Source organism: Protobothrops mucrosquamatus, unplaced genomic scaffold, assembly GCF_001527695.2.
Source record: "Protobothrops mucrosquamatus isolate PMUCROS unplaced genomic scaffold, P.Mucros_1.0 scaffold116, whole genome shotgun sequence".
Classification (NCBI taxonomy): domain Eukaryota; kingdom Metazoa; phylum Chordata; class Lepidosauria; order Squamata; family Viperidae; genus Protobothrops; species Protobothrops mucrosquamatus.
Genome location: NW_015386488.1, coordinates 693,184 through 717,545, shown reverse-complemented (window position 1 = coordinate 717,545; position 24,362 = coordinate 693,184). Strand labels below are relative to the sequence as shown.

Below are 24,362 nucleotides of genomic sequence, written 5' to 3'. Positions count from 1 at the left end.
TTTGCCATTTCAGCAAGATGCGAAACCTTCACTCTCCAGTCCTCTATTGTAGGTAAAACTTGACTCTTCCAATTTTGAGCTATCAACAAACGGGCAGCAGTTAAACAATACAACATCAAGTTCGTTTCTTTTACATCCAGATTATGTGTGATACCTAGGAGAAACAACTGAGGCAAAAAAATAATTCTTCTTTTAAAAATTCTTCTTCTTCTTCTTCTTCTTCTTCTTCTTCTTCTTCTTCTTCTTCTTCTTCTTCTTCTTCTTCTTCTTCTTCTTCTTCTTCTTCTTCTTCTCCTCCTCCTCCTCCTCCTCCTCCTCCTCCTCCTCCTCCTCCTCCTCCTCCTTCTTCTTCTTCTTCTGATAGCCGCTGAAGATGGTAAATGGTTAATGTTGCTTTTATATGTTTAGCATATAGCTTTGCTCGCCTGGCTGAGTTCCAGTTTTGTTTTTCTTATTCTGATGTATGATTACTCTTATTATTTTTATATGAACATCACCTTCAGGGGGCATTCCGAACATGTATTAAATAAACAAATGATCCATGCATAGTTTTAAAATGATCTTTTGCTTAGAAGATCTTAAAAGTCCAGTAAGAGAAATGGGGGGTTGAATAAGCCATCTATTTGGAAGATGCAGATTTTCCTATTCCTCTCTCAGCAATGTCTGGGCCCCATTTGATTTAATGATATGAAAAGAAAATCGCCATACAGTTCTGCCAGGTTGAAATGGCAGAATCCGCCTGATATTCCATTGCAATAATTATAGTGCCCTGAGCACATTGCCATAATAGCTAAGTTCCAAAGTAATATACAAACAGATTATACTTGGGAAAGAAGCAAACTAAAAATACAAGTAGTTTTCAACTCACAAGAGTTCATTTAGTGACCGTTCAAAGTGAAAATAGCACTGAAAATGTGACATGACCAATTTTCACACTTATGACCGTTGTAGCATCCCCATGGTCACATGATTAACATTCGGATGCTTGACAACTGGTTCATATTTATGACGGTTGCAGTGTCCTGGGGTCATGTGATCCCCTTTTGTGAACTTCTGACAAGCAAAGTGTCAGAATCCAATTATATTTCATTTCTAGCTACCTACTCTGGAAAAAACCCATGTCTTACTCTCTCTGGATTCTGTCATACTACGAAAGGGGAGGAGGATAAGCAAGGGGGGTTTATGGCTCTCACTTCCTTCATTAAACTACAAAGGACTGGATGTTGATTCTCATCAAGAGGACTGACCATAACAATATGGCCATCGCCTTTCATCTAATCTCTCTGAAGTCTCCCTTTTGCCGGCAGTGAGGGAAAAGGGGGGGGGGGGGAATAATGCAACACCTGGGATCTGGGAAAAGATGAGGATGAGTGATTGTCACCTGGAAGAACTGTGGGGTGGGGCTGCTTGGGAACATTTTAAAACATTGAAGGATGGGAGAGAATTCCCCAGATCCTGTCTAGAACGCCTGCAATCATTTTCTTTTAATAAAGATACCTGTTGGAAGAGATATTCCAAGAGTTCTGTCTTCTTAAGATGTAAAGTGAGGTGGGTCCTTACACAAAGTCAATGGGGAAGCCAGATTCACTTAACAACCATGTCCCTAATTTAACAATCGTAGTGATTCAATAAATGTGGCAAGAAAAGTCATAAAATGGGACAAAACCCATTTAACAACTGTCTCGCTTAGCAACCTACATTCTGGGCTCAATTGTGGTCATAGGTTGAGGACTAACTGTATGTGTGAATTCAGGAAAGTTGTGTACAACAGTGTTATGCTTTGCATGGAAATGGATGGATGGATCTGGTTTGCAAGATTGTCTAATTCACAAATTGTGACTTTAGGTGGCTAACATAGGATAGAAAGCACAAAGCAAAAATATTGAAATAAATATAAAAACGCAAAGACCCAGTATGAATTAGGACACACTGCAATGTGACCATTTCCTCAACAATCCTCTTTGAAAAAGGAATGGTAGTATGGCGAAAATTATCCAGCATAGTTTCTTAAGGAAAGGATGGATTTCTACCTCTTTAAGAGCAGTGGAAACTCAACCCCTCCCTAATATGTACAGATAATCCTCAACTTACAACCATTCATTTAGTGGCCATTTAAAGTTATAGTGGCACTGAAAAAGTGACTTAGGACTCTTTTTTGCACTTACGACCATTGCAGCATCCCCATGGTCAAGTGATCAAAATTTGGACGCTTGGAAACTGGCATGTATTTATGATGGTTGCAGGGTCCTGGGGTCATGTGATCATATTTTGTGACCCTCTGATCAGCAAAGTCCATGGGGAAGCCAGATTCTCTTAATAACCATGTGATTAACTTAACAAATACAGTGATTTGCTTAACAACTGTGGCAGGAAAGGTGGTAAAATTTGACAAAACTCACTTAACTCTCTTGTTTAGCAACGTAAAATTTGGGCTCAATTGTGCATGCATTAGAAAAAGAGAAACACAGATCAGATTAGCATCAGTAAACGTTGGGAAAGTTTGTCTATGGAGATTCTAAGTCATCCAGGTCATGATTGTTCCAAAGATGCTTTTTCAAAAGGCAATTGGACATTCTTTGTTTTCCTTGAAGACGTTTTGCTTCTCATCCAAGAAGCTTTCTCCGTTCTGACTGAAGAATTGAACTGAAGAAGCTTCTTGGATGAGAAGCGAAATGTCTTCAAGGAAAACAAAGAATGTCCAGTTGCCCTTTGAAAAAGCACCTTTTGGACGATTGTGAAAGTTTGCATTAAAGCTATACCTCTAATGGGAAGCGTCATATACAAGTATGTGACATTTTAGTTATTTTTTAAAGAATTTAAAAACAATGGAATGGAAGAATTGAATGCACGTGATTTAAACAGTCATCAGTGTTAAATTGATATGCATATCTTTCTGTGTCCAAAACCTTGCAAAACCTCTGGTTGAAGATATGAGAGTATCTAAATGTGAAAAAAATGTTATACGCTCAGTTCTGTACAATGAAGTTGAAAATCCACTCTCCATGGCTACACTTTTTTATGTTTTTAAGAAATTTTATTGTTTTTAAATTGGAGTTTTTGTATTGTTTTGCTGTTTTTATATTGCTTTTAATGGCTTGTGAGTGGCTCAGAATCATATATTTGAGATGGGTGGCTATATAAACTGATATAATGCATACATCAATAAAGTTGAACACAGAAAATGCATTTCCAAAATTCATTTTCTGCCTGTTCATGAAAAATATGAAAAAGGCATAGATTTGGAGGCTTGGATTCAAGACAAGTCTAGTTTAACGAAGAGAAGGATGAGGGGGGACATGATAGCAGTGTTCCAATATCTTAGGGGCTGCCACAAAGAAGAGGGAGTCAGGCTATTCTCCAAAGCGCCTGAAGGCAGGACAAGAAGCAACGGGTGGAAACTAACCAAAGAGAGAAGCAACCTAGAACTAAGGAGAAACTTCCTGACAGAACAATTGACCAGTGGAACAACCTGCCTCCAGAAGCGGTGAATGCGCCAACACTGGAGATTTTTAGGAGGAAGCTGGGCAGCCATTTGTCTGGAATGGTGTAGGGTTTCCTGCCTGGGTGGGGGGGTTGGACTGGATGACCTCCGAGGTCCCTTCCAACTTTATTATTATTATTATTATTATTATTATTATTATTATTATTATTATTATTATTATTATTATTATTATTATTATTATTATTACTTAGGTAAGCTAGGAGGCAATTCTAAACATCCCCAGGATTGGCTTAAGGTTCTTTTCGTGATGTTCCTAATTTGATGTTCCTTCATTGCTTGTTGATTTTAGGAGCAAGAAATGTGTTCTGATTCTCTCCCCCCCCTCTCTTTCTCTTGCTTCCATCTACTCATTTAAGTCCCTGGAGGCATAGCTTCAGAGTCCCTCACATTTACCCCCCTGGAGGACATGATTTTTCTGAAATGGGAGGAGCCCGTGGAACCAAATGGTCTCATAACACAATATGAGGTATGCCATAAGATCATTTCGGGGAAGTCGATATTGTGCCTGTTTTCCCCTTATCTCGCTTATCCTTCTGCCAAAGTCAGAAAAAAGGTCCTGTTAATGTATTAATTGACATTTTCTATGAAGATGAACAATAGCCTTGAACTATAAGTGAATTCTTGCTTAGAGATGTCACATGCATATGCTATAACAATGATGATCTCTGGAGAGACACTCCATTCTAAATGAAAGGTAAGAGAGAATGCCAGTTTTAATAGGATGCTACTAACTTGGGTGCAAATATGTATCTTACATTCCAGGTTAGTAAAATATAGACTTAAGTAATGTTGGATATGGTTACTACCTGGATAGCCAAATCAACAGAAAATTCCAAGGAAGTTAATGCCAAAGCACTTTTGTATTGTGGCCAAGCATCAGAAGTCAAGCTTGAATTGAATTTACATTGATAAAATTGTCTACATATTGGGGCACCAATTTAGTTAAATATTTTATATTGTGTTAATGGGTAGACAAATGAAATATTGCAGTCCTCTTTCTTTTGTTCTTTTATCAAGTGGTCTTTCTGAAGAATTGTGAACCAATTTGTGATCAGAAGCAATGCTTCATCAGTTTTGTTTTCACCAGCTATCATTGCTCATTTCAGCCTGTTAAAACAACAACAACAAATATAACACAATCAAACCTCTTATGCAAGCATCATCAATATTCAACATACCCAAGTAATGGCATCAATAGAGGATTACCATGCCAAATTATACTCATTGAAGAACTTGAAAAAGACCTGGACTTCCATATTTCCCATCTAATTGCCACACTCCTTTGGAATTCTGGGAGTTGTAGTTCCCATGTACCTGAAGGATGTCTGGCTGGTTAGTCTTTGATGGATGTAGCCATTTATGATGAATGTTTCCTGAATGTTGAGCTTCAGAAATGTCAGGTGCGGAAGACCATGTCTACACATGAAGATTCAATTAAACTGATTTATAAAACCCTACGGACAGGAATCTTTTGATAAGGGTCAATGGTACTCAAGGGGGATTAGATTTAGTTCTCTTGTGGGCACGTAGGAATTTTAGGCTGATCTCCCTTTTTTACACCAGCCCCAGATTCTGCCGTTCCTTCTCATAAAAAGGATCCCTTAAGCTGTAATGCCAGGTAGGGACCTGGGAGGGTGGGCAGAAACTGACTTTCAGTTTCAAGGACTTGCACAATGATTGGGCTGGGCTTTGTCTGTCAGACAAGTGCAGCAATAATTGATTGGCTTTTCTGTATTCTCAGCCAGGTGCCAAACGGGGAGTGTTTTCTTTGCTTCATTATTGTCGTGGGATAGTTTTCGAATAGGCATATCTCTGCGTGTGTTTTGGCTTTTCCAAAATGCAGCCAGGCAAAACCTCCCTTCCCTCATTTGGCTTTTTATTCCATGCCTTTGCCCTCTCTGGCATCAACAAAAATTATTGGAGCGTGGAAACTGCCGACTGAGAAAGCTTGATGCTTATCTGCACAGCTCTTCCTTGCCAGGCTGAAGGCTGCCTATCGAAGAACTGACATAGGCTCTATTGTAATTCTGGAAGCCTTCCCCCCCCCCTTTCTTTAATAGTCTTGAAGATTAAGGACAATTTTATAGTTCCTTCCAAGCCTATTGTCTCGATGGCAGAATGCAAGCTGTTTTCCTGGCTGTATCCTAAAGTTATTTCCAGTTCTTGCTTTGATGATCAGTCAGCTTGGCTGAGAGCCACTTTGGGTCCTATGCAGATTCTGCCTTTGATGGAATATTCCCCTCTATCAAATAATAACCTGCCCACTAGAAAAATCATCATTAGGAAGAAGAATGCTAGGTTAACTTTGCCCCGGTCTTGCTTGTTTTCTGTGTGCAAAGATTATTCATACTGTATTGCAGTATCTGGTCATGGTTGAAGCAATGTCTGAAACATACAGTTTATGTAAGGGGGAGGCTATATAAATTCAACAAGCAGATAAATACATCCCAATCCCTACATTCTGATGATGTCTTAAAGTATATCCCTTTATCCTAGATCAGCTACCAGAGCATTGAATCCTTTGACCCAGCAGTCAATGTGCCTGGCCCACGACGCACCGTCTCCAAGCTCCGAAATGAAACTTATCATGTTTTCTCCAACCTTCATCCTGGGACAACCTACCTTTTTTCAGTAAGAGCACAAACTGGCAAGGGCTTTGGTCAAACTGCTCTGACCGAGATCACCACCAACATCTCAGGTAGGTTGGGAGAAGAAAAATGCATTGATTTTCTGCAGCATGTCGGTCTCGTTCAGAATCAAGAGTGTTTGAGTGTAATTGCTCAGTACTAAAAATATCCCTTATGATGATCAGGAATGGCTTCAAAGGTAGGAGATAGGATTTCTAGATTAAGTTTTCAGAGGAAAGTGTTAGAAATAAGTCTTCATCCTGGTTCATCCAAGCTGGGAATAAATAAGCAACCTGGCGACTGCTTTGGGAAGATGGTTACAGTTTATTGAAGAAGCAGAAAGATGGTTCTTCAGGAAAGAACAGAGGAGAGAGAAGGGGCTGAGCACATGGGCAGTAGCTTTTTATACCCTCTCTAGCTTTTTGTTTGGAATAGTTTCCTCTTCCTGTGGCATGAACTTTGAACTGAGTCTGAGTGCTTTTCTAGGCCTTAGTATCTGTGGTTTAGTCCTATTATGTCCCAAAAGTCATCTCCTGCTTCCCTGGGGCTGGGCTAATGACTCTTAAGAGTTTCTTTGTCTTCTTGAGTTCCCTGGCTCCAACCTTCCTGATGGTTTTACATGTGCATTTGTATAGGGCTGGCTCTTGTTTGGGGCAGAGATTTGAGGCCAGAGAGATTTGGTTTCTGCTTTTAAAAAAATCCCTTTGAGGAAAAATATATTTTTCTGCCCCTTTTAATATTTCCTTCTCTGGGGGGAGGGCTCTGACTTCCCACAAAAGCATTTGTATTCTCACTCTCCTAATTACACTCAACACCCTCCATGGCTGCTCTCACTTCTAATCTGAAAAAAGAATCCATGGGAAGTGTTCCCTTAGAATGTATGAAACATGAGATCCAGGCTGGTTACAGAGCACAGCAAAGACACTTGTGCTGTGAAAATACAGCATTAAGACCCATCCTTGGACATCTCATCCCAAATACATACAAATCCACCCATGAGAATTACAATATATTCTCCCCTTATGGGGTGAGGTGTGGGGTGAAGGAAAGAATACAAAACAGTCTCTTTTTTTCCTCTTCAAGTTAAAGGTAAAGCATTTTTAAAAACTGAGAAGAAATTTGTCATCAGAATATAGTTTTTTTTATGTGTTCTTGCAATACTGGTGCTTCACCATATGGCTTCCATCTGATACTTGGCATTCTAGTGAGGATTGTACTGAAAAACAATATTTTCACACTGTATAATCTATACAAGGGTTTCCCAGTGTGGCAATGTTTAAGACATGTGGACTTCAACTCCCAGAATTCCCCAACCAACATGACTACTGGGGAATTCTGGGAGTTGAAGTCCACATGCCTTAAACGTTGCCATGGTTAGAAATATATTATGAGCATGTTATATTGTATGCAAAAAAATGGGAGCTACCAATGTGGTATACATTGGCTCCTATAAGTTTTCATCTTTCTCAGGATTGATATCTTTAGCCGTTTCACTGTGAGTCCTGACTGTTGTTAAATGTTAACTGTTTATGCTCCAATCTTGATCCCACTGAAATTTCACCCACCAAATAATAGTCCTTTCAGATGTCCATCAACACACAAAGCCTCTTCCTCATTACTACTGCTCTTAATATCTTTCCAAATAACTAAAATAGATTCAGATAGCTCTTCCTCTCTTGGATGCCATTTACACTTATCTGATTGCAGTTAAACAATGCATTTCAGCATTGAGATGTGAAAGAGTAGGTTGAGAGATGGGAGAGATTCATTATCTCTTCTAGCTTGTTATTTTTCCCTGTTCAATTTTATCCCTGTCGGAAGGAATTTTCACAGTGACACCAGTGCATAGAAGACCCTTCTCTAGAAATAAGGAAGCAAGGGATGGATGGGGGACAGACTTAAAACTGTGCAGAAGACTGCAATGAGTAGTGAACTTTCTTGAAGGGTTTCTCTTAAACAGCAACACTGAAAGTTTGTGAGAGCTCCATAAATAGTAATTTATTATGAGGCAGGTTAAGGGCCTAGCACAGGTTTCAAGGTGAAAAAAATTGGAAAGTTCTACATCTAGGTTAACATCACACAAATATTTATGTATGTTTCATGTTGATACATCTAGTATCAGGATCATATGAAGTACTGCACTGGTAAGATCACACTCGGAACACTATATCCAGTTTTGGTCACCACAATACAAAGTGCAGAGAAGAGCAACAAAGAGAATTACGGGGCTGGGGGCTAAAACTTATGAAAATGGTTGCTGGAACTGGGTATGTTAATTTAATGAAGAAAAGGACTAGGGTGACATGATAACAGTCTTCCAATATTTGAGGGGCTGCCACAAAGAAGAGGGGGATAACCTGTTCTTCAAAGCACCTGAGGATAAAATAAGAAGTAATGGATGGAAACTTATTAAAGAGAAATCCAATCTAAATAAAGAAGAAATTTCCTGATAATGAGAACAATTAATCAATGGAACGAGTTGCCTCCAGCAATTGTGGGTACTCCATCACTGGAGGTTTTCAAGAAGAGATTGGACATCCATTTGTCTGGAATGGTATGGGGTCTCCTGCTTTAGCAGTGGATTGGTCTATAAGATCTCCAAGGTCCCTTCCAACTCTGTTATTCTGTAATTCTGTAACAGAGCATGCAGAAGATCCACTTCATTGCCCAAAAGATAATGTCACATCAACAACATCTATCTAGAGAAAGAGTAGTTTACCAGCAAGCCAGTCCTCTTTTGATTGCTCCAAAGGAAGCTTAGGATTCAAAATTGCTTCTCGAGTAAGGTCTCGGGCTATCAGCTATGTAAAATGTCTTGGGTTTCTTTGAATTCACGCCTGTAATCTATTTTGGGAGGGTGCAATAATCTGGAACCATATAATGGTGAAAAAAGCCTAATATATTGGATAGCTGAATATATTCTCAGTATAGCATTTTTTTTCTCAATTCCACTTTTCCTAAGCAATGGTAAAAATGCATATTTTTATTCCAGGTAATACTTTCAGAAACACCTATTTTTTTTAAAAAAATGTCCCGTATTGTTCAGCGAAAGATGCATACTCATGTGTTGCGTTTAACATCAATCTCTGTGATACGGCTATGGTCCTTTTTGGCAACTCTTTCAAATCTGCTGCCTCTGAAAACTGTAGTGAAATTCTTTCATCTCTCTTGTCAAGCCAAGTTAGCTCCCCAGCTTCTCAGGACCCACCAAATCCACTAGCAATCTCACAGAATTGAGACTCTGGATTTCACACTGCACTGTCAGGCAGAGGTTTCAGCATTCGAAGCTGTGTGTTTTGCTTGAACTGATGGGGGTCACCCTTTATCCCACTATCCTTAAATATGTCTCTTCCTAAAATAGATTCTTCATGCTCCAAAACTCCTCCTGCTTTTTCCTAGATACCCTGCAGTCTGAATACAAATGGAAAACTGTATGCATTACAACCCTGCTGGATAATTTACTTGCATGATGGTCCAAAAGCTGTCTTGTTTACACTGCAGAGTCTTCAATGCTGGAATACATTTCCGAACTCAGTAGAGTGGCTTTGATAGGATCTATGACTAGGGGTGGTCTGGAAGAGTAGAAACTGAACACTGCCATCTCTGGGTCTTTCTGCATCAGTGGGAAATGTTGTCTTGAGGTGCCATAGGCAAGGTGGCTTTGCTGAGTGAAGGAGGTTCGAGTGTTTTTCATTTAATGGCATGTGTGTGCACGTCTCTATGTGTCTGTTTTCCCCAGGTGCTGTTTTATTTAGGGAGATGCAGCTATCTTCAGTCAGTGGAATGCTTGACACAAAATAATAATAAGATAAAGATGTGAAGAGGAGAAAAAAAATCACACAAGCGATAAAATCCAAACATTAGTTTGGACAATCCAGCTGCTGTCTGCTTTTATTTTGGTTTTATCAATTGCATGTTTTGTTTTCTTTTGTTTTATTGAAAACTGCCTAGAGTCAGGTGAAAATGAGATGGGTAACTACATCAATCAGTCTAAGAAAGAAACAAAATCCAATATTATTTACATTGATTCAGCTCATGGGTCTTTGAGTTCTCCAGTGAGATCTTCTTATTATGGGCTGCATAATATTTTTGAACGTTGCTTCTTCATGTAAAGCAAATGTTCTGCCATTAAACTATTATAGAACAATGTGTATACTTAGACGATAGCTGCTGGTGCTTTGTGTCCAGGTTCATACATATTTTTCCCAATTTATTTTGCACCAATCTGTAATTTAAGAAAAGCAGCATAAAGCAATGTATAGCAGCATGTACATAATGTTGTGCAAAACTTTACAGATAAAATACATGTTTTCCAATGTATTATCTCTGGCAACACATTTCCAAATACATTTTTCCTGCAGTTGTTTTTTTGGGGGGTGGGTGTATATATATATATATTTATTGTCATTGTATGTGCGTACATAGTATACCTATACAACAAAATTTACTTGACACCCAAAAACCAAGTCCCACACACATAATCCCCAAACACACTCCCCCCCCACAATCCCCCCCCCTAAAACCACCCAACATCCACACAACAGACCAAGTAATGCTGTCCAACAGTTCACTGATGGTGGCCCCTTAGTTCGTTGTTGAGTGCAAGTACAGCTCTGGGATAAAAACTATTCAGAAAACGTGTGGTCCGAGTTTTAATTATTCTGTATCTTCTGCCAGAAGGCAACAGTCCAAAAAGATTGTAAGCAGGTTGGGAAGAGTCTCTGAGAATGTTATGCAACTTCCTCAAACAACGAGATTCAAAGATTTTATCCAGGGCTGGTAGTTGGAGTCCAATAATATTCTGGGCAGTTTTAATAATTCTCTGTAGAGCTTTTTTGTCCGCTACAGAGCTGCTCCCATACCATGCAAGAATGCCGTATGTCAGGACACTCTCAATGGTGCTGTGATAGTAGGACAGGAGTAGACGCTGAGATAAATTTATCTTCCTGAGCATTCTCAGGAAGTACAGCCTCTTCTGTGCCTTCTTCACAAGCATGTTAGCATTCATAGTCCATGAGAGGTCCTCCGAAATATAAGTGCCCAGAAATTTAAAACTACCCACCCTCTCCACCTCCTCATCATTTATGTACAATGGTAGATGTACATCTCTCTTCCTCCTAAAGTCAATTATAAGTTCTTTAGTTTTTGTGGTGTTAAGTGTAAGATTATTTTCATTATACCACAATGTCAGCCCTTGTACCTCCTTCCTGTAAGCAGACTCATTGTTCTCATTAATGAGCCCCACCATTGTTGTATCGTCCACACATTTAATAATTGCGTTGGTGTTATACAGTGGGGTACAGTCATGCGTATACAAGGAATAAAGGAAAGGGCTTAGCACACAACCCTGGGGGGCTCCTGTGCTTAATATCAGAGTAGAGGAATGGTGAGATCCCATCCTTACTGACTGTGGCCTACCTGTCAGAAAATCCTGTATATCTGTGAAGTGCCTATGAACATTCTTTAAGTGCAAAGCCTATAGACAAGCATGTTTGGTTCCACACTTGTGGAGTCTGAGAGTCTTGTCAACTGTGTTTGTATTGGGATTTGTAAAGGTTATATTTCCTGGGGGTAAACTAGTCAGAAAAAGACAAAATCTTGTAATGTAAAAGATTTCTAATGTTGTCTTAAATCAGCAGAGTGTTCCCCATCCCCAACATTTTAATTTTGGGGTAATGAAGCCTGAAGACTTTGTTTACTGTATGCAAAGCATAATTCACTGATGACCACAGTTGAAAAGTATAGATACACAAATCAAAGTGAGCTTTGTCCCATTTTACAACCTTTCTTGCCACAGTCATTAAGTGAATCACTGCAGTTGTTACATTAGTAACACGGTTGTTAAGTGGATCTGGCTTCCCCATTGACTTTGCTTGTCAGAAGGTCGCAAATGACCCCGGGGACACTGCAACCGTCATAAACATATGCCAGTTGCCAGGCAGCCCCATTTTGATCACGTGACCATGGGGATGCTGCAATGATCATAAGTGTGAAAAATGATTGTAAGTCACTTTTTCAGTGCCATTGTTACTTTGAATGGTCATTAAATGAATGGCTGTAAGTCGAGGACTACCTGTATTGCATTTTCGGTTGTCTCCTGGGAGAAGGGGGCTGTGGACTGGGGAAAGCCAATGTCTCACGGGAAGAAGCAAAGCTGAGATAATTTAGATATTCGGTATTGCGGAAATAAGATTACCACCCACTTCCCCTTCCCACAAAGTCCCATATCATGGGACAAATTACAGGAAAGAAACCTAATAGATTGCCTCACAAAGGCACAGAAAAAGGATTAATTGGGCTTTATTAACAAGCCATATACTACTTAGGGCTGTTTGCTAATGCCTGTGGTATAACTATTAACAACGCTGAATGGGCTGCAATGTTTTTTAATGGGGAGCAGAGGAATTGCGAGGCAGCAGGAGGTGGGCCAGAGAGACTACTTATTAATCAAGTCCTGCAGACTCTTTAGAAAGAGAGAGGAAGGGTAGAGGACGTTGTCAATGAATTGTTTTGCTCTTTGCATGGAAGGACAGCCCTGAGTAAAAAGTACAGGTAGTCCTTGACTTACGACTGGTCACTTGGCATCCGTTCAAAGTTATGATGGACCTATAGACAATTTATGACCTGCATTTGAAAGGATGTGGTCTGTGGTCATGTGACTGAACGTAGACGCTCAACAACACAACAGTGTTCAGCATTCCAGGGTCATATGGCTGTGTTTTATTATGTTTTTACTGAAAACAGGCACTTACTTCCAGTTTTGGGCAAACCTGCACCCATTGTGAGCTATTGATTTACTTAACAACCATGACATTCATTTAAAGACTGTGGTGGCCACTGGACAGTCACTGTATTTGCTTAATGACTCTCCCAAAAAATTGGATTGGTCATTTTATGGCTGTTATAACTTACGACTGTAATGGGTGGGTTTCATTTCAGTTATATGTTGAGGATTAACTTGTAGTCCACCTAAGGCAAAGGTCCCCAACCTTTTGGGCACCAGGGACTGGTTCCGTGGAGAAAGGTTTTCCCACGGACCGGAGAGTGTGTGGTTTTGTGTGCTGCCTGCATCCCACGAATGGGGCTTTGCTTGTTTGTGTGGACTGGTTGTTGGCATGCCGTGGCCCGGTACTGGTCCATGGCCCAGGGGTTGGGGACCCCTGACCTAAGGGAATATCTACACTAGCATCTGCTGGTGTCAAATGCAAGGAACCAAAGAAACACCCTGAATTGATTAGAGTAGCTTCTTTATTACTGCTTGCCTATTTACAAGAATCTTGACATACAGGCTGCATTTTCTTGGGGACAGCCAGATAAAGATTTAAGGGATTTGGGGGCCATCACGTCTATATCACTTTTTGCTTTGCAAGGCCTCTAAGCTTGCCAGTTTCTTCACTTTTCCACCTGCTCTAGCTGGAGATTCTCCCACATCTGGTTACCTTCTTTTTCCCTATGGTGAATGCTGTTGATGATGGGTGTGCTGCCCTTGTAGACAAAAATACCATGGCTGTCAAGTGCCAGGGAAATCAGGAGATGCAGGCAGTTCAAATTAATATAAATATTTATTGCAAGCTTAAGCTCTTTTTTTTAATATAACAGGTTTTTATTGGTTTTCCAGTTTTCCATTTGAGTATTTGGAAAGCAGCATGATGATTGGGTAGTCAATAGTACAATAACAAAATCTTTAGTACATATCTCAGGTTACATCATCAAAAAATTATTCTCTATTTCCCTTAACATTTGCTATATCATATTTAAAGCTGGTAAATTTCCAATTATAACAAACTCAGTTAAAACATTATATTTTTGCTTATACATATTCATATCCTGTATTTAAATTTTACCTAATTTTTAATTTTCAATTACAATATTCCAATTTAACCTTTAATATCCATAGTATTTAAATTTCAGGTAACCCAAATTTCTTTTATTTCACTATATAAAAATTATAATATCTAAAATACACCTATTACTTACTTGAATATATTCTTATTTTATTTCATAAACATTTTCTATTTTTCATTCTATTACATCACTACTTACTAATGGAGTATCCTTATTATCTCAAATCCATCGCCTGGGTTATCTGGGTTAAACAATAATTCGAAGTTATTCCCTAATAATTAATTTTCATTTCCCTTATAAATCTAAATCCTCAATATTAGGCCAATTAATCCCTTATTTTTTACCATTTTCCAACAGTAGTTAAATCTAATAATCATATTTCCCTTCATCTCAAAATCTCCCTTTAGCCCATTAGTTGAGATTTAGGATCCTCTCTAATAAATAAAAAAACTCATTTTTAAAATCTAACTCTAGCTTTCTTTTTATGCCAACCAGGCTTCCATACCAATGCCTCTAGATCATCAGATAGATCTCCCTTCATTCTTGTGCATGTTACTTGAATCAATGGAGACCATCTAGTTATCAATTTTCCAGAGGAATTGGCCCATTTAAAGTTAAGTTGTCGCCCTGGTGGCCCAGATTCCCATATTTGCTCTAGCATATTTGTCTTCAATTCAGTCTGGTCTTCTTCCTCAGGTTTCTTCTGGTCTAAGTAAAACGTCATGTCCAATTTTATGGTTGTTATTTGGTTGTCTAGGTTTTCAGTAGGTTGTAATTGTTGATCTTTAGCACCCTCCATCTTGGTATTACTTTCTTCCGCTTCTGTTGTTTTTTGGGTTGTAGATTCTTTAGTTGCAGTCAGGGTTTGGTTGTCTAGATTTTCAGTACATTGTACTTGTTGTTTTTCAAAGTCCTCTGTCTTGGTATTAATTTCTTCCTCTTCTGTTGTTTTTTGAATTGGAAGTTCTTTGGTTGCAATCAGGGTTTGGCTTTGTAGGTTTAAGCTGGCGCCTTTGTCTTTCAGTCTAGCTTTAATTATCTCAGTAGCTTCAAGAATTTTTTCAAGTATAGGTTTGTAATTAGCTGAAATTTGTTGCTGGTCCTCCTCCATTTCTGATGTGGTTATAGATAGTCCTTTAGTGAAGGCTATTTATTAAGCGAGAGTCAGTGAGTATTCACCTCCACAGTCCTAAAAAGCAATTTCACTGCCCAGCTGTTCTCTCAGCTTTTAATCTCTTTTAGATAGTACCAAAGACAGATCTGGGCTGTGAGCAGGTCTTTTTGTCAAGAATATTCACTTGCTGTACCAGGTTTCGCCACAAGATGTCCTCAATAGCATTTAAAATCTTTTTCAAATCCCAGGCTAGGTTTTTATCCAATTTAAGTTCTTTTTCATCTTTTTTAAGAGTAGATAGAGTAGCAAATCCCCATGAGAGTAGGAACTTTTTGCATCCCTGAATATCAAATAGATGCAAATCCAATTATTTAGTTCTTTTCAAGGCTTTATTTTCCCGAGGTAGTCAGATGCCGCCATTTTAGAGGGTGAGAGGAAAACGTTCCCTTCCCTCTTTCCTCACAGGGGGAAGAAATTAAGAAGCTTTTTACAGGAAAATACTACTTGGGGTAGAAAGAAGGTAGGATCTCACCCAATTCCTCCGCGGTGCTTTCAAAGTGCTTGTTAATAATTTTGGCCTCTGCTGGTAGCGGCTTGGTGATGGGCCATGTTAATGGCCGATCTTTTCCCCATCAGTTCAAACAGTTGCCCAGGATCAAACAGGAGATCTGCTGCCCTTCCGCGATCACTTGGGAGTCCTCTTCACACTTGTCACCCCTCCAGGGTGACTTCCGACCCTTTTCAAGGTCCCCCAGCGGGAGAAAACCGGACAGTGGAGGGAGCGATCACCCCGCACATTCGCCAGCGCCGTGATTGCAAACCGGAAGCTGCAAGCTTAAGCTCTTTACAAGAATCTGACCAACTAATGGTTAAAGGAAATGAGTGGGAGATAAGAAAGGCTTTCAAGGTGAGCTGTACTTGAATTCTTGCGGGTGTGCAGAAACTTGTGACTTATGACGTGTTTGACCCCTCCTTCATGCTCAGCCTGGTCATATCCTGCAATGGCCAGGGGATTGCAGATTTGGGTACCTACTGGCCATTGAGCAATGGTCTTAATGTCCTCCAAAGCAGACACTTTCTCATTCAAGTTTTGAATGGGAACATTTCATCTCAACACATTGAGAAGTAGAAAACAGAGAAAAGATGATATTCAGATTCAGAAATTAGTTTTGGGGAGCATAAATTGAAGTAAGCTCATCTCCAAATATGAAGCAAGTACATTTCTCCTGCATCTTGTTCATTTATTAGTCTTGAAAGTTGTTCCTGGCCATGATTTCCATTTGTCCTACTCTGTCAAAAGCAGGTTTAATTAATGCATCCTTTATGTTTCTTTCCTTTGCTTCCCTTGCATTGGAAGAGAGGAGCATGCAGTAATGGCTGCTTTTAGAATAATCAGCACAGTTCAATGCACATTTTAAAAAATACAGTAGTTTCTCTTGCTGTGAGCCAAGGACATGAGTCTGTGACCATTAATAAAAGCAAGAGATGGAACCATAGGGAAAATGTTCCATTTATATGCACCATGCACTCTTCCCCCTTTCCCTCTAACAACCCCTCCGAGATTAACAGTTACATATCCAAAAAAAAAATTACTTCATTTCGCATAGATACAGCATATAATACAGTATTGGAATAGGGCAGTACTGTAACTGATGTTGTGGAGAGCTCTTGACCTGTGCAAATCTTAGTTGAATTGCCACATCAAAATAGGCAATTTTTGATTTAGGAAATCAGTCCAACTGACCAATTTGAACTGGATTGGAAAATCAATCCAGTGGAGTGGTTGAATTAGATGCAATCTGAATTTCATAAATGGCTACTTGGAACAACACAGAAGCTTCTGAATTGTCTGTATCTGTTTGAAATGTTTGGATTTTACTGGTTTTTTTTAACTTAGTTCAATGAAGATAGGTGAGGTTGATAGGAAAGTTTGATTAGATCTCAGTCAAATTCTTGCATAATCCTAAGTGAACAGATGTTGAATTGATGAAGTTTGAAAACAAATAGTAACACCTTTGCAATTATTTATGTGCCACCTTACAGTTCATTTTGATTTGAGAAAGGTCAAGTTTGGGCAATTTGACTGAATCTCTATTGAATCCACCTATTGCATTGAATCGCTATTGTATTGTGCACCTCTCACAACTTAGCTTTGTTGAAAAGACAGCACTTTTTATAGGTGTTTCCAGTTCCTTCAAAGCTCCTTAGATATAAAGAATGGTTCAGGAGCATCTGGCTTGATCTGAAGGCTTGTCTCCTTGTGATACTTTTTATTCTCAGATGTAAAGATGGGAAAAAGAGGTAGCTACAAGCTCCCCCCCCCTTTTTTTCTTTTTCTTTTTCTAAAAAACCCTTTCTCTCATAAGTATTTTGAATGGGATTTAATGCAGAAGTAGATTGAGAGTGACCTTAGGGTCACATGCAGCCATCAGCTTAATTTCAAATTGATTTCTCAGAATGTGTGCATTCAAGGTTTGCCTCTCTGCCTTGCTGCTTAGAGAAGATTAAAAAGTTGGTGTTGTAAAGGGGATGTTTCTGTGTGAATAGGTACAAGTAGTCCTCGAATTATGGTCATTCATTTAGCTACTGTTTGAAGTTATGATGATGTTGAATAAAGTGATTTATGACTAGCCGTTGCACTTATGACTGTCACAGCAGCCCTGCAGTTATATGATCAACATTTGGGTGCTTGGCATCCTGTGTGTATTTATGATGGTTGTGCTGTCCAGGGTTCATAGGATCACCATTGGTGACCTTCCAGTCAGCTTCTGACAAGGAAAGTCAATGGGGGAAATTGGATTTGCTTAGTGACCACAACCAAAACGATCATAAAATCAAGAGCGATTCACTTAATGATCGCCTCACTCAGTGATGGAAGTTTCTAATTCTAGTTGTAAGTCAAGGACAACCTGTACCGCTTACTTCAGCCATATCCAGTACCTACCCCTATTTCTAAGGGAAAAACTCTATGGTCAGAAAAATCCCAACTGAATGTGAACTGAAAGGTAATAAAACCAGGATAGGGGGGGGGAGCTAGAAGCCAGGAGATTGTGAGTTCTAGTTCTGCCTTAGGCATGAAAGCTGGCTAGATATCTTAGGGCCAATCACCAGGACACTGTGAGTTCCAATCCCGCTTTAGGTATGAAAGCTGGCTGCCAATTACTTTCTCTCAACCCAGCTCACTTCACAGGCTTGTTGCTTTTGGGAAAATAGGAAGAGGATATCGTATTGTGTTGTTCACTATCTTGTTATTTACAAAAACAAAATAATAAAAGGTGGGGTACAAATAATTACAGTAATAAAAATAGTGGCAATACCTGGAGACAGTAGAATAGGAGGGAACGAACTGGAGAAGAACACAAAATACAAAGACTTGCCAATAGAAATAGAACAGTTGTGGCAAAAGAAAGCAAAGCTAGTACTGATAGTAATGGGTGCAATCCCAAAAGAATTAGAACACCAGTTGAACATCATCAGCAGTGACAAAATCACCATTAGTCATTGCAAAGGGCAGCTTTACTTGGAACAGCTTAAATTCTGTGATGATAGTTTTAATACCATCAAACATCCACATCTGCCTATCCCATGTCCTTGGGAAGGAATCCATAGATGGATAAAAACATGAAATCCAGTCTGAACATTTGGCTGACTGTGTGACGAACCATAGTCCATAAATAGAGTGCATATGGTTTGCCATTTCTTATGATAATAATAATGATGCTTGCTGTTATGACTAGTACTGCTTACTACAGCTGTAACGTACAATTGGCGTATCCATAGCATATGCTAAAAAAATTCAAGATGGTGGCTACAATGGTGTGCTTGAAGCCCTACAATGCACCTAGAAAATGAGTGAAATGTAGTCCCATTTGATTGTTGCCTTTTGCTTTGTTTCAGCACCTAGTTTTGATTATGGAGACATACCTTCACCACTGGGAGAGTCGGATAGCACCATCACTGTTCTCCTGCGGCCAGCCCAGGGCAGGGGTGCCCCAATCAGGTAGTAATAAGGATAAATTAATGATTATCTAATTTCATATTTTTAACAATGCAATTGTTTTTTATTTCACAATATTTACAGCCCATCCCATTCCTAGCAGGTTCGGGGCAGAGGAGATGAGGAGTTATTAATAAAGTCAAAGGAAACAAAATGGAAAGCTCTGTACACAAAATTAAAATAATTTCATTATAAAGAGTCAACAATAACAGGTGCCCTTTAAACTAAACTAATAACTGAATGCAGGCTGGAATGAAATTGCTTTGAAACACCAGCAAGGTTGTCTTGGTAAACCATTATTGTTTGAAATTCATGGTTATCGGAATCCTAAGAAAAGGTATTATGGAATGCAATGCACAATTCCTTTTTTAAAGGAATGTAAAAATGTAAAAAGTGCATTACATTAGGGAGAGTTGTTTACAAAATTCTACACTGAGAAACATAGCAAAAACAAAATCTGTAAGTTGAAAGAAATGTGGAGCATTTCAATGCAGACTTCTCTAGTTTGACAAATGGAGCCTGACATATTTCCTGAAATAAGAAACAGAGACTAACCAAAATTGACAGATTGGCCGATCTTTATAGGACAGCCAGTCCTGTGCAATGCATCATGAATTTAGTTTGAATTTTGAAATAAGGCTATTTCCTTTTATCTTTCTTTGCTTTCTAAAAATGTTAACTGCAAAATATGCTTGTCCTGCAAGGCTGAAATGCCTCTTTTTATTGAGATGCTTACCTCTTTTGCTTCACAGATAACTTATGGAGTTAGCATCTAAGATTTTGGATGATTTGGGGGAGGGACATGGCTTGGTCTAATATAATTTAATATACAGGATGTCAGTGGATGTTCAGTAGATGCCCATCCACAACTAGGATTGGTTAATTTAGTGATCAAGATAAATAAAGGGATATGCTATAATTAGGCATGGCAACTGTTTTAAAAAGCATTAAAACAAAGTCATTGACTTTTTTTGCAAGAAGGGAAGCATTGAGAACCATTGGCCTTAATTGTGCTATCCATAAATTGAATACTTCTACCCAGAAATAATAATTTTCTTTTGTTTAATTTTCTTTCAGTGGTACACACAGTTGTTCAGCCTTCACCCCTGGAGCATGTTTATCCTGTTTCAGTAATAACATACTGATACTTTTCATTTTAAATAACCTATTAAAACATAATCCAATGAACTATTTCAGTATTTTGGGTTCCTTTCCCCTTTCCACCAATTAAGCTGTAGACTTCCTTGGAAAGAAAAATATGTCCCTAAGAAAGTGAAGGTTTAAATTTTGCCTCCAGGCCTTTTAGAGCAGCGGTCTCCAACCTTGGCAACTTTAAGACTTGTGGACTTCAACTCCCAGAATTCCTCAGCCAGCCATGCTGAGGAATTCTGGGCGTTGAAGTCCACAAGTGTTAAAGGTGCGAAAGCTGGAGATCCTTGTTTTAGAGCACTTTCCTACGTTAACGCCTGTGGTTGCTGGGAGGATGCGTGGGTGCTACGTTGACAGCCTTGTGTCACACTCTTGCATAGCTTTGTTCTTGCAAGTGCACAAATATAACTAGTTGGCTTTGAAGACCTCATTATGTTAACAGCTGAATTATACTACTGGGATTTTGTCAGGAGCTTTCACTTCCAGACAAAACTGAGGGATGTGACTGTCAGCTTTATTTGTTTTAGGCTCTTCAGTTAACATTTTTTGTGTCCCAGTGTATGTGGAAGAATAGGGCAGAATTCAGCGCATCCTGTGTAGTTTTCTCTATCCATTTATCTGCCTCATACAGGGAGGGAAACATTTGGGTTGGTTTTGCTTTTTCAGACCAGGTGTTAACAAAACTTATTTCAATGTGTGAGACTTCATCAGGTATTTAAACAGCTACCTTAGACACACTGAAAGTACCTGTTCTGATGGTGGTAGTAAGGTAGCTATATGGTTGCCAAAGCTTCTGTGTTGGGATTTTTAGTGGGGACCTTCCAAAGGCAGAATAGAACAATTGTATGTTGCGTTGATGGGTGATAGAAGAGCGAGCATCTTTGAATGTGTTGTGTACACAAGTTAAGAGCTTCTTTTCCTTGAGCTTTTGGCAGTGAGGGAACGGCAGTCAGCAAGATCCAAATTTAGCAGCTGCCTTCCTATCAGATTGGTTGGCCAAAGCCTGTATCTGCCTTCCTTGGGGAGCTATTTTGGTAATTTCAAAGATGGAAAACCGATGATAGCGCATCTGCTTTGGTAAGTCATTGAAACAGATCAGAGATGCCTCCATAATGAAAATGCTTTTGGCCAGATCCCTGATATGTTATTAGCTGGCCCAAATTGAGGCAAACTGCAGGAACCCAGAAGCTCCATGAATTTATGTTATCATTCACATAACGCAGCAGCACCTTTTCTCTCTCTTTCTCTTGAGAATAAGAGGGTCCAGAGGTCCTATTTGGAAATAATAGGTGGAGTTTAAATGGGAGTATTGCTAGAAACAAAAGCAGATGAAGCCATCTTTTCTCCTGTTGATACTCTCTTGTGATAGAATATAGTAGCCTGGATTCCCAGGAAGAAGAGGGTACATTCCAGAGGAATATGAGACAACTCATCCAGATAGTTTATGTGAGAGAAAGAGGGTGAAGACAGTCCCTCCCTAAGAGTCCCCAGATTATATTATAGGTACAGATAGTCAGAGTGTTTAGTTTGACAAGATTATGTCTATGGCAGGGGTGTCAAACTCGCAATGTCACGTGACATGTCACGACATGTCACAACCTTTTTTCCATTGCCGACAATGGAGTGGGCGCGGTTTCGCCATGATGCATCCTGCCCGTGGGCCAGCAGTTTGACACCCCTGGTCTATAGGTGTGGAAACAATACAGAACTCAGCTTGGAAGAACCACCACATGCTGTTCTTGGGTCTGAAAACCCCCTTTCCATTCTATTTCTTCCTCACTAGAGATTGCTCTTGACAAACTCCAATTTACAGCTTGCAGGAAACATTTGCAATTAGTCAAGAGCTGCGTAAAATTAAGTTAAGGGCCCCAGGTTGACAATGCTTATTGACTATTATGATGCTGGGTGATTGACTGTTATGATGTAGAATTGATAGGGAAAACCCTGCTGCTAATATTCCATTTACAGGGCAATGCTTCTATGGGAAGACAAAATTATTTGTGAAGTTTTCAGGAGGAGCCTTTCGGATAATAGCATGAGCATTCCTTCTATTTGACTCTAATTCTTAGTACTTTTGCTGATGGGAAATTTCTTGGAGGTCTCAGTCAAGCACAACCATGCTTACTTCATAGCATGTTCTGCAATCTCTTAGTTTACAGGCACTTCCTCCAACACAGAACAATAGGGCTTTGAGAATCAAAAGTGTATCTGTTTCTTTCTTCATCCTGGAAACTTTACTGAAAGCAATTCATTTACCAACAGTGAAGTGATGCCATACTTTTAGATGAAAAGATTTATTATCCACTACAAATAGATAAGTCAGAAGATAGACAGTGTGGATTTAGAAAGGGCAGTGTAAGAGAACCAGCAGCCCCTCTTTGAGGGAGATGGATGGTTAAGAAGTGTGAAAAATAAATAACTAAACATAAATTAGTTTAGGATGGGCTTCAATTAACATCACCTCTTGTTTTTGCTTTCTCTTCCCAACCTTATTGGGTTCCCAGCACATATCAAGTCATTGTGGAAGAAGACAGACCTAAGAAGATCAAGCGAGAGTTAAGTGGCCCAGAATGCTTTCCAGTGCCACTCACTTTTGATGACGCCATATCCCGTGGCTTGGTTCACTACTTTGGAGCTGAACTTTCCCCAAGCAGCCTCACAGAAGCCAGACCCTTCACTGTAGGAGACAATCAAACCTATAGTGGTTACTGGAATCCTCCATTGGAACCCAAGAAGGCCTATCTCATCTACTACCAGGCTATGAGCAATCTCAAAGGGGTGAGTAGCAAGCTCTGGGTATTGATTGGTACAGCTCCCTCTTTAAAATATATTCGTTTCTATGCTTCTTTTCCTTACACTGACTGTAATTTCCTATCAGGGTGAAATACCCAACAGTCTAACTTCAACAGTCTTACTGCAGTAAACGTCCCCACCACTTACTGAACCATGAGATGATTTCCTAACATTTAGGACTATAATTAAGGGGAGGGATACTTTCTTTGTATGTAGAGCATCCCAAATTGAGTTGCTTCTATTTCCAATTTAAAAGACTAGCAAATCTTTAATCTTCACACTTGGGGAAGCGGTTGCCAGACAATCTAGCTCAGTGGTTCTCAACCTGTGGGTCGGGACCCCATTTGGGGTCGATCGACCATTTCATGGGGGTCGCCAAGCAAGGCTGTCTGCCATTTTTTTTGTCCGCCATTTTTTTTGTCCACCATTTTTTTTCCCCTTTTCCGGTGGGTGCCTTACCTCCCTTGGGCTGGGCCAGCTGGTGGTCGGCCTGCTCCGTCTCTGCCGCTTGCCAGCTACGCCTCGGCCGGCGCAGGGGGCGTAACCACGCATGCGCGGTGCTCCCGGCCAGGGAAAGTCCTCAACTTACGACCGGTTGGGTAGTCCTCGACTTACGACCGGTTTAGTCCTCGACTTACGACCGGTTTAGTCCTCGACTTACGACCGGTTTAGTCCTCGACTTACGACCGGTTGGGGTCGCGGCATTAAAAAGGTTGAGAACCACTGATCTAGCTAAATGGATAAATAACTTAGCAGTCTTGTATGCATGTAATGCAAGGATCCCATCTGCACCATTTGGTGACTCAAATATATTATTTATGCATGATCTGGATTGCTTGTGCAGGAACGTATATATGTAGACACATTGTACAGGCAATGTGCAAATTGGAGGGTCTTAAATGAAAATCAAAAAGCAGCCCACCAGACTTCATCACATTGAGATGACCAAGATTAGCAATCGACTCCCATTCAGTGCGAAATTGAATGATTCAATCTAATGTCACAATTTAAGCACATTTAGAGATTCAGTTAAATTGTTTTTAAATCTTTTATAAGCTGCAGGATCTCTGTCAGAGCACAGAATTTATATGCAGGAGCCACATCTCCAAGCATACCATCTCCAGTTCAAAACATCCGGCAGGTATCACCGAGACCTGGTTGGGCATAGAGGGGGGAGTTCCCCTTGTTGACCTGTGCCCGCCAGGTTTCCAGGCATTTCATCAGCCAAGGACCCGGGGTAGGGGCGGGGGGGTAGCGGTCATTATAAGGGAGAGCCTTTGTCCAAGGGAGGCCACTGTGCCTCAGATAGACGGTGCAGAGTCCCTCCTTGTGAAG

At 39.9% G+C, this 24,362-nt stretch overlaps 1 protein-coding gene across 1 annotated transcript in view; it reads left to right on the top strand.

Annotated features, from left to right (window-relative positions):
- PTPRU (protein tyrosine phosphatase receptor type U) overlaps positions 1 to 24,362 on the top strand; it is a 335,303-nt gene that overhangs the window by 128,927 nt on the left and 182,014 nt on the right. The window contains exons 11-14 of the mRNA XM_029283530.1: positions 3,859 to 3,968; positions 5,999 to 6,200; positions 18,986 to 19,088; positions 22,739 to 23,012. Coding sequence (XP_029139363.1) covers positions 3,859 to 3,968; positions 5,999 to 6,200; positions 18,986 to 19,088; positions 22,739 to 23,012 — 689 coding nt within the window. The remainder of the gene's footprint in view (positions 1 to 3,858; positions 3,969 to 5,998; positions 6,201 to 18,985; positions 19,089 to 22,738; positions 23,013 to 24,362) is intronic.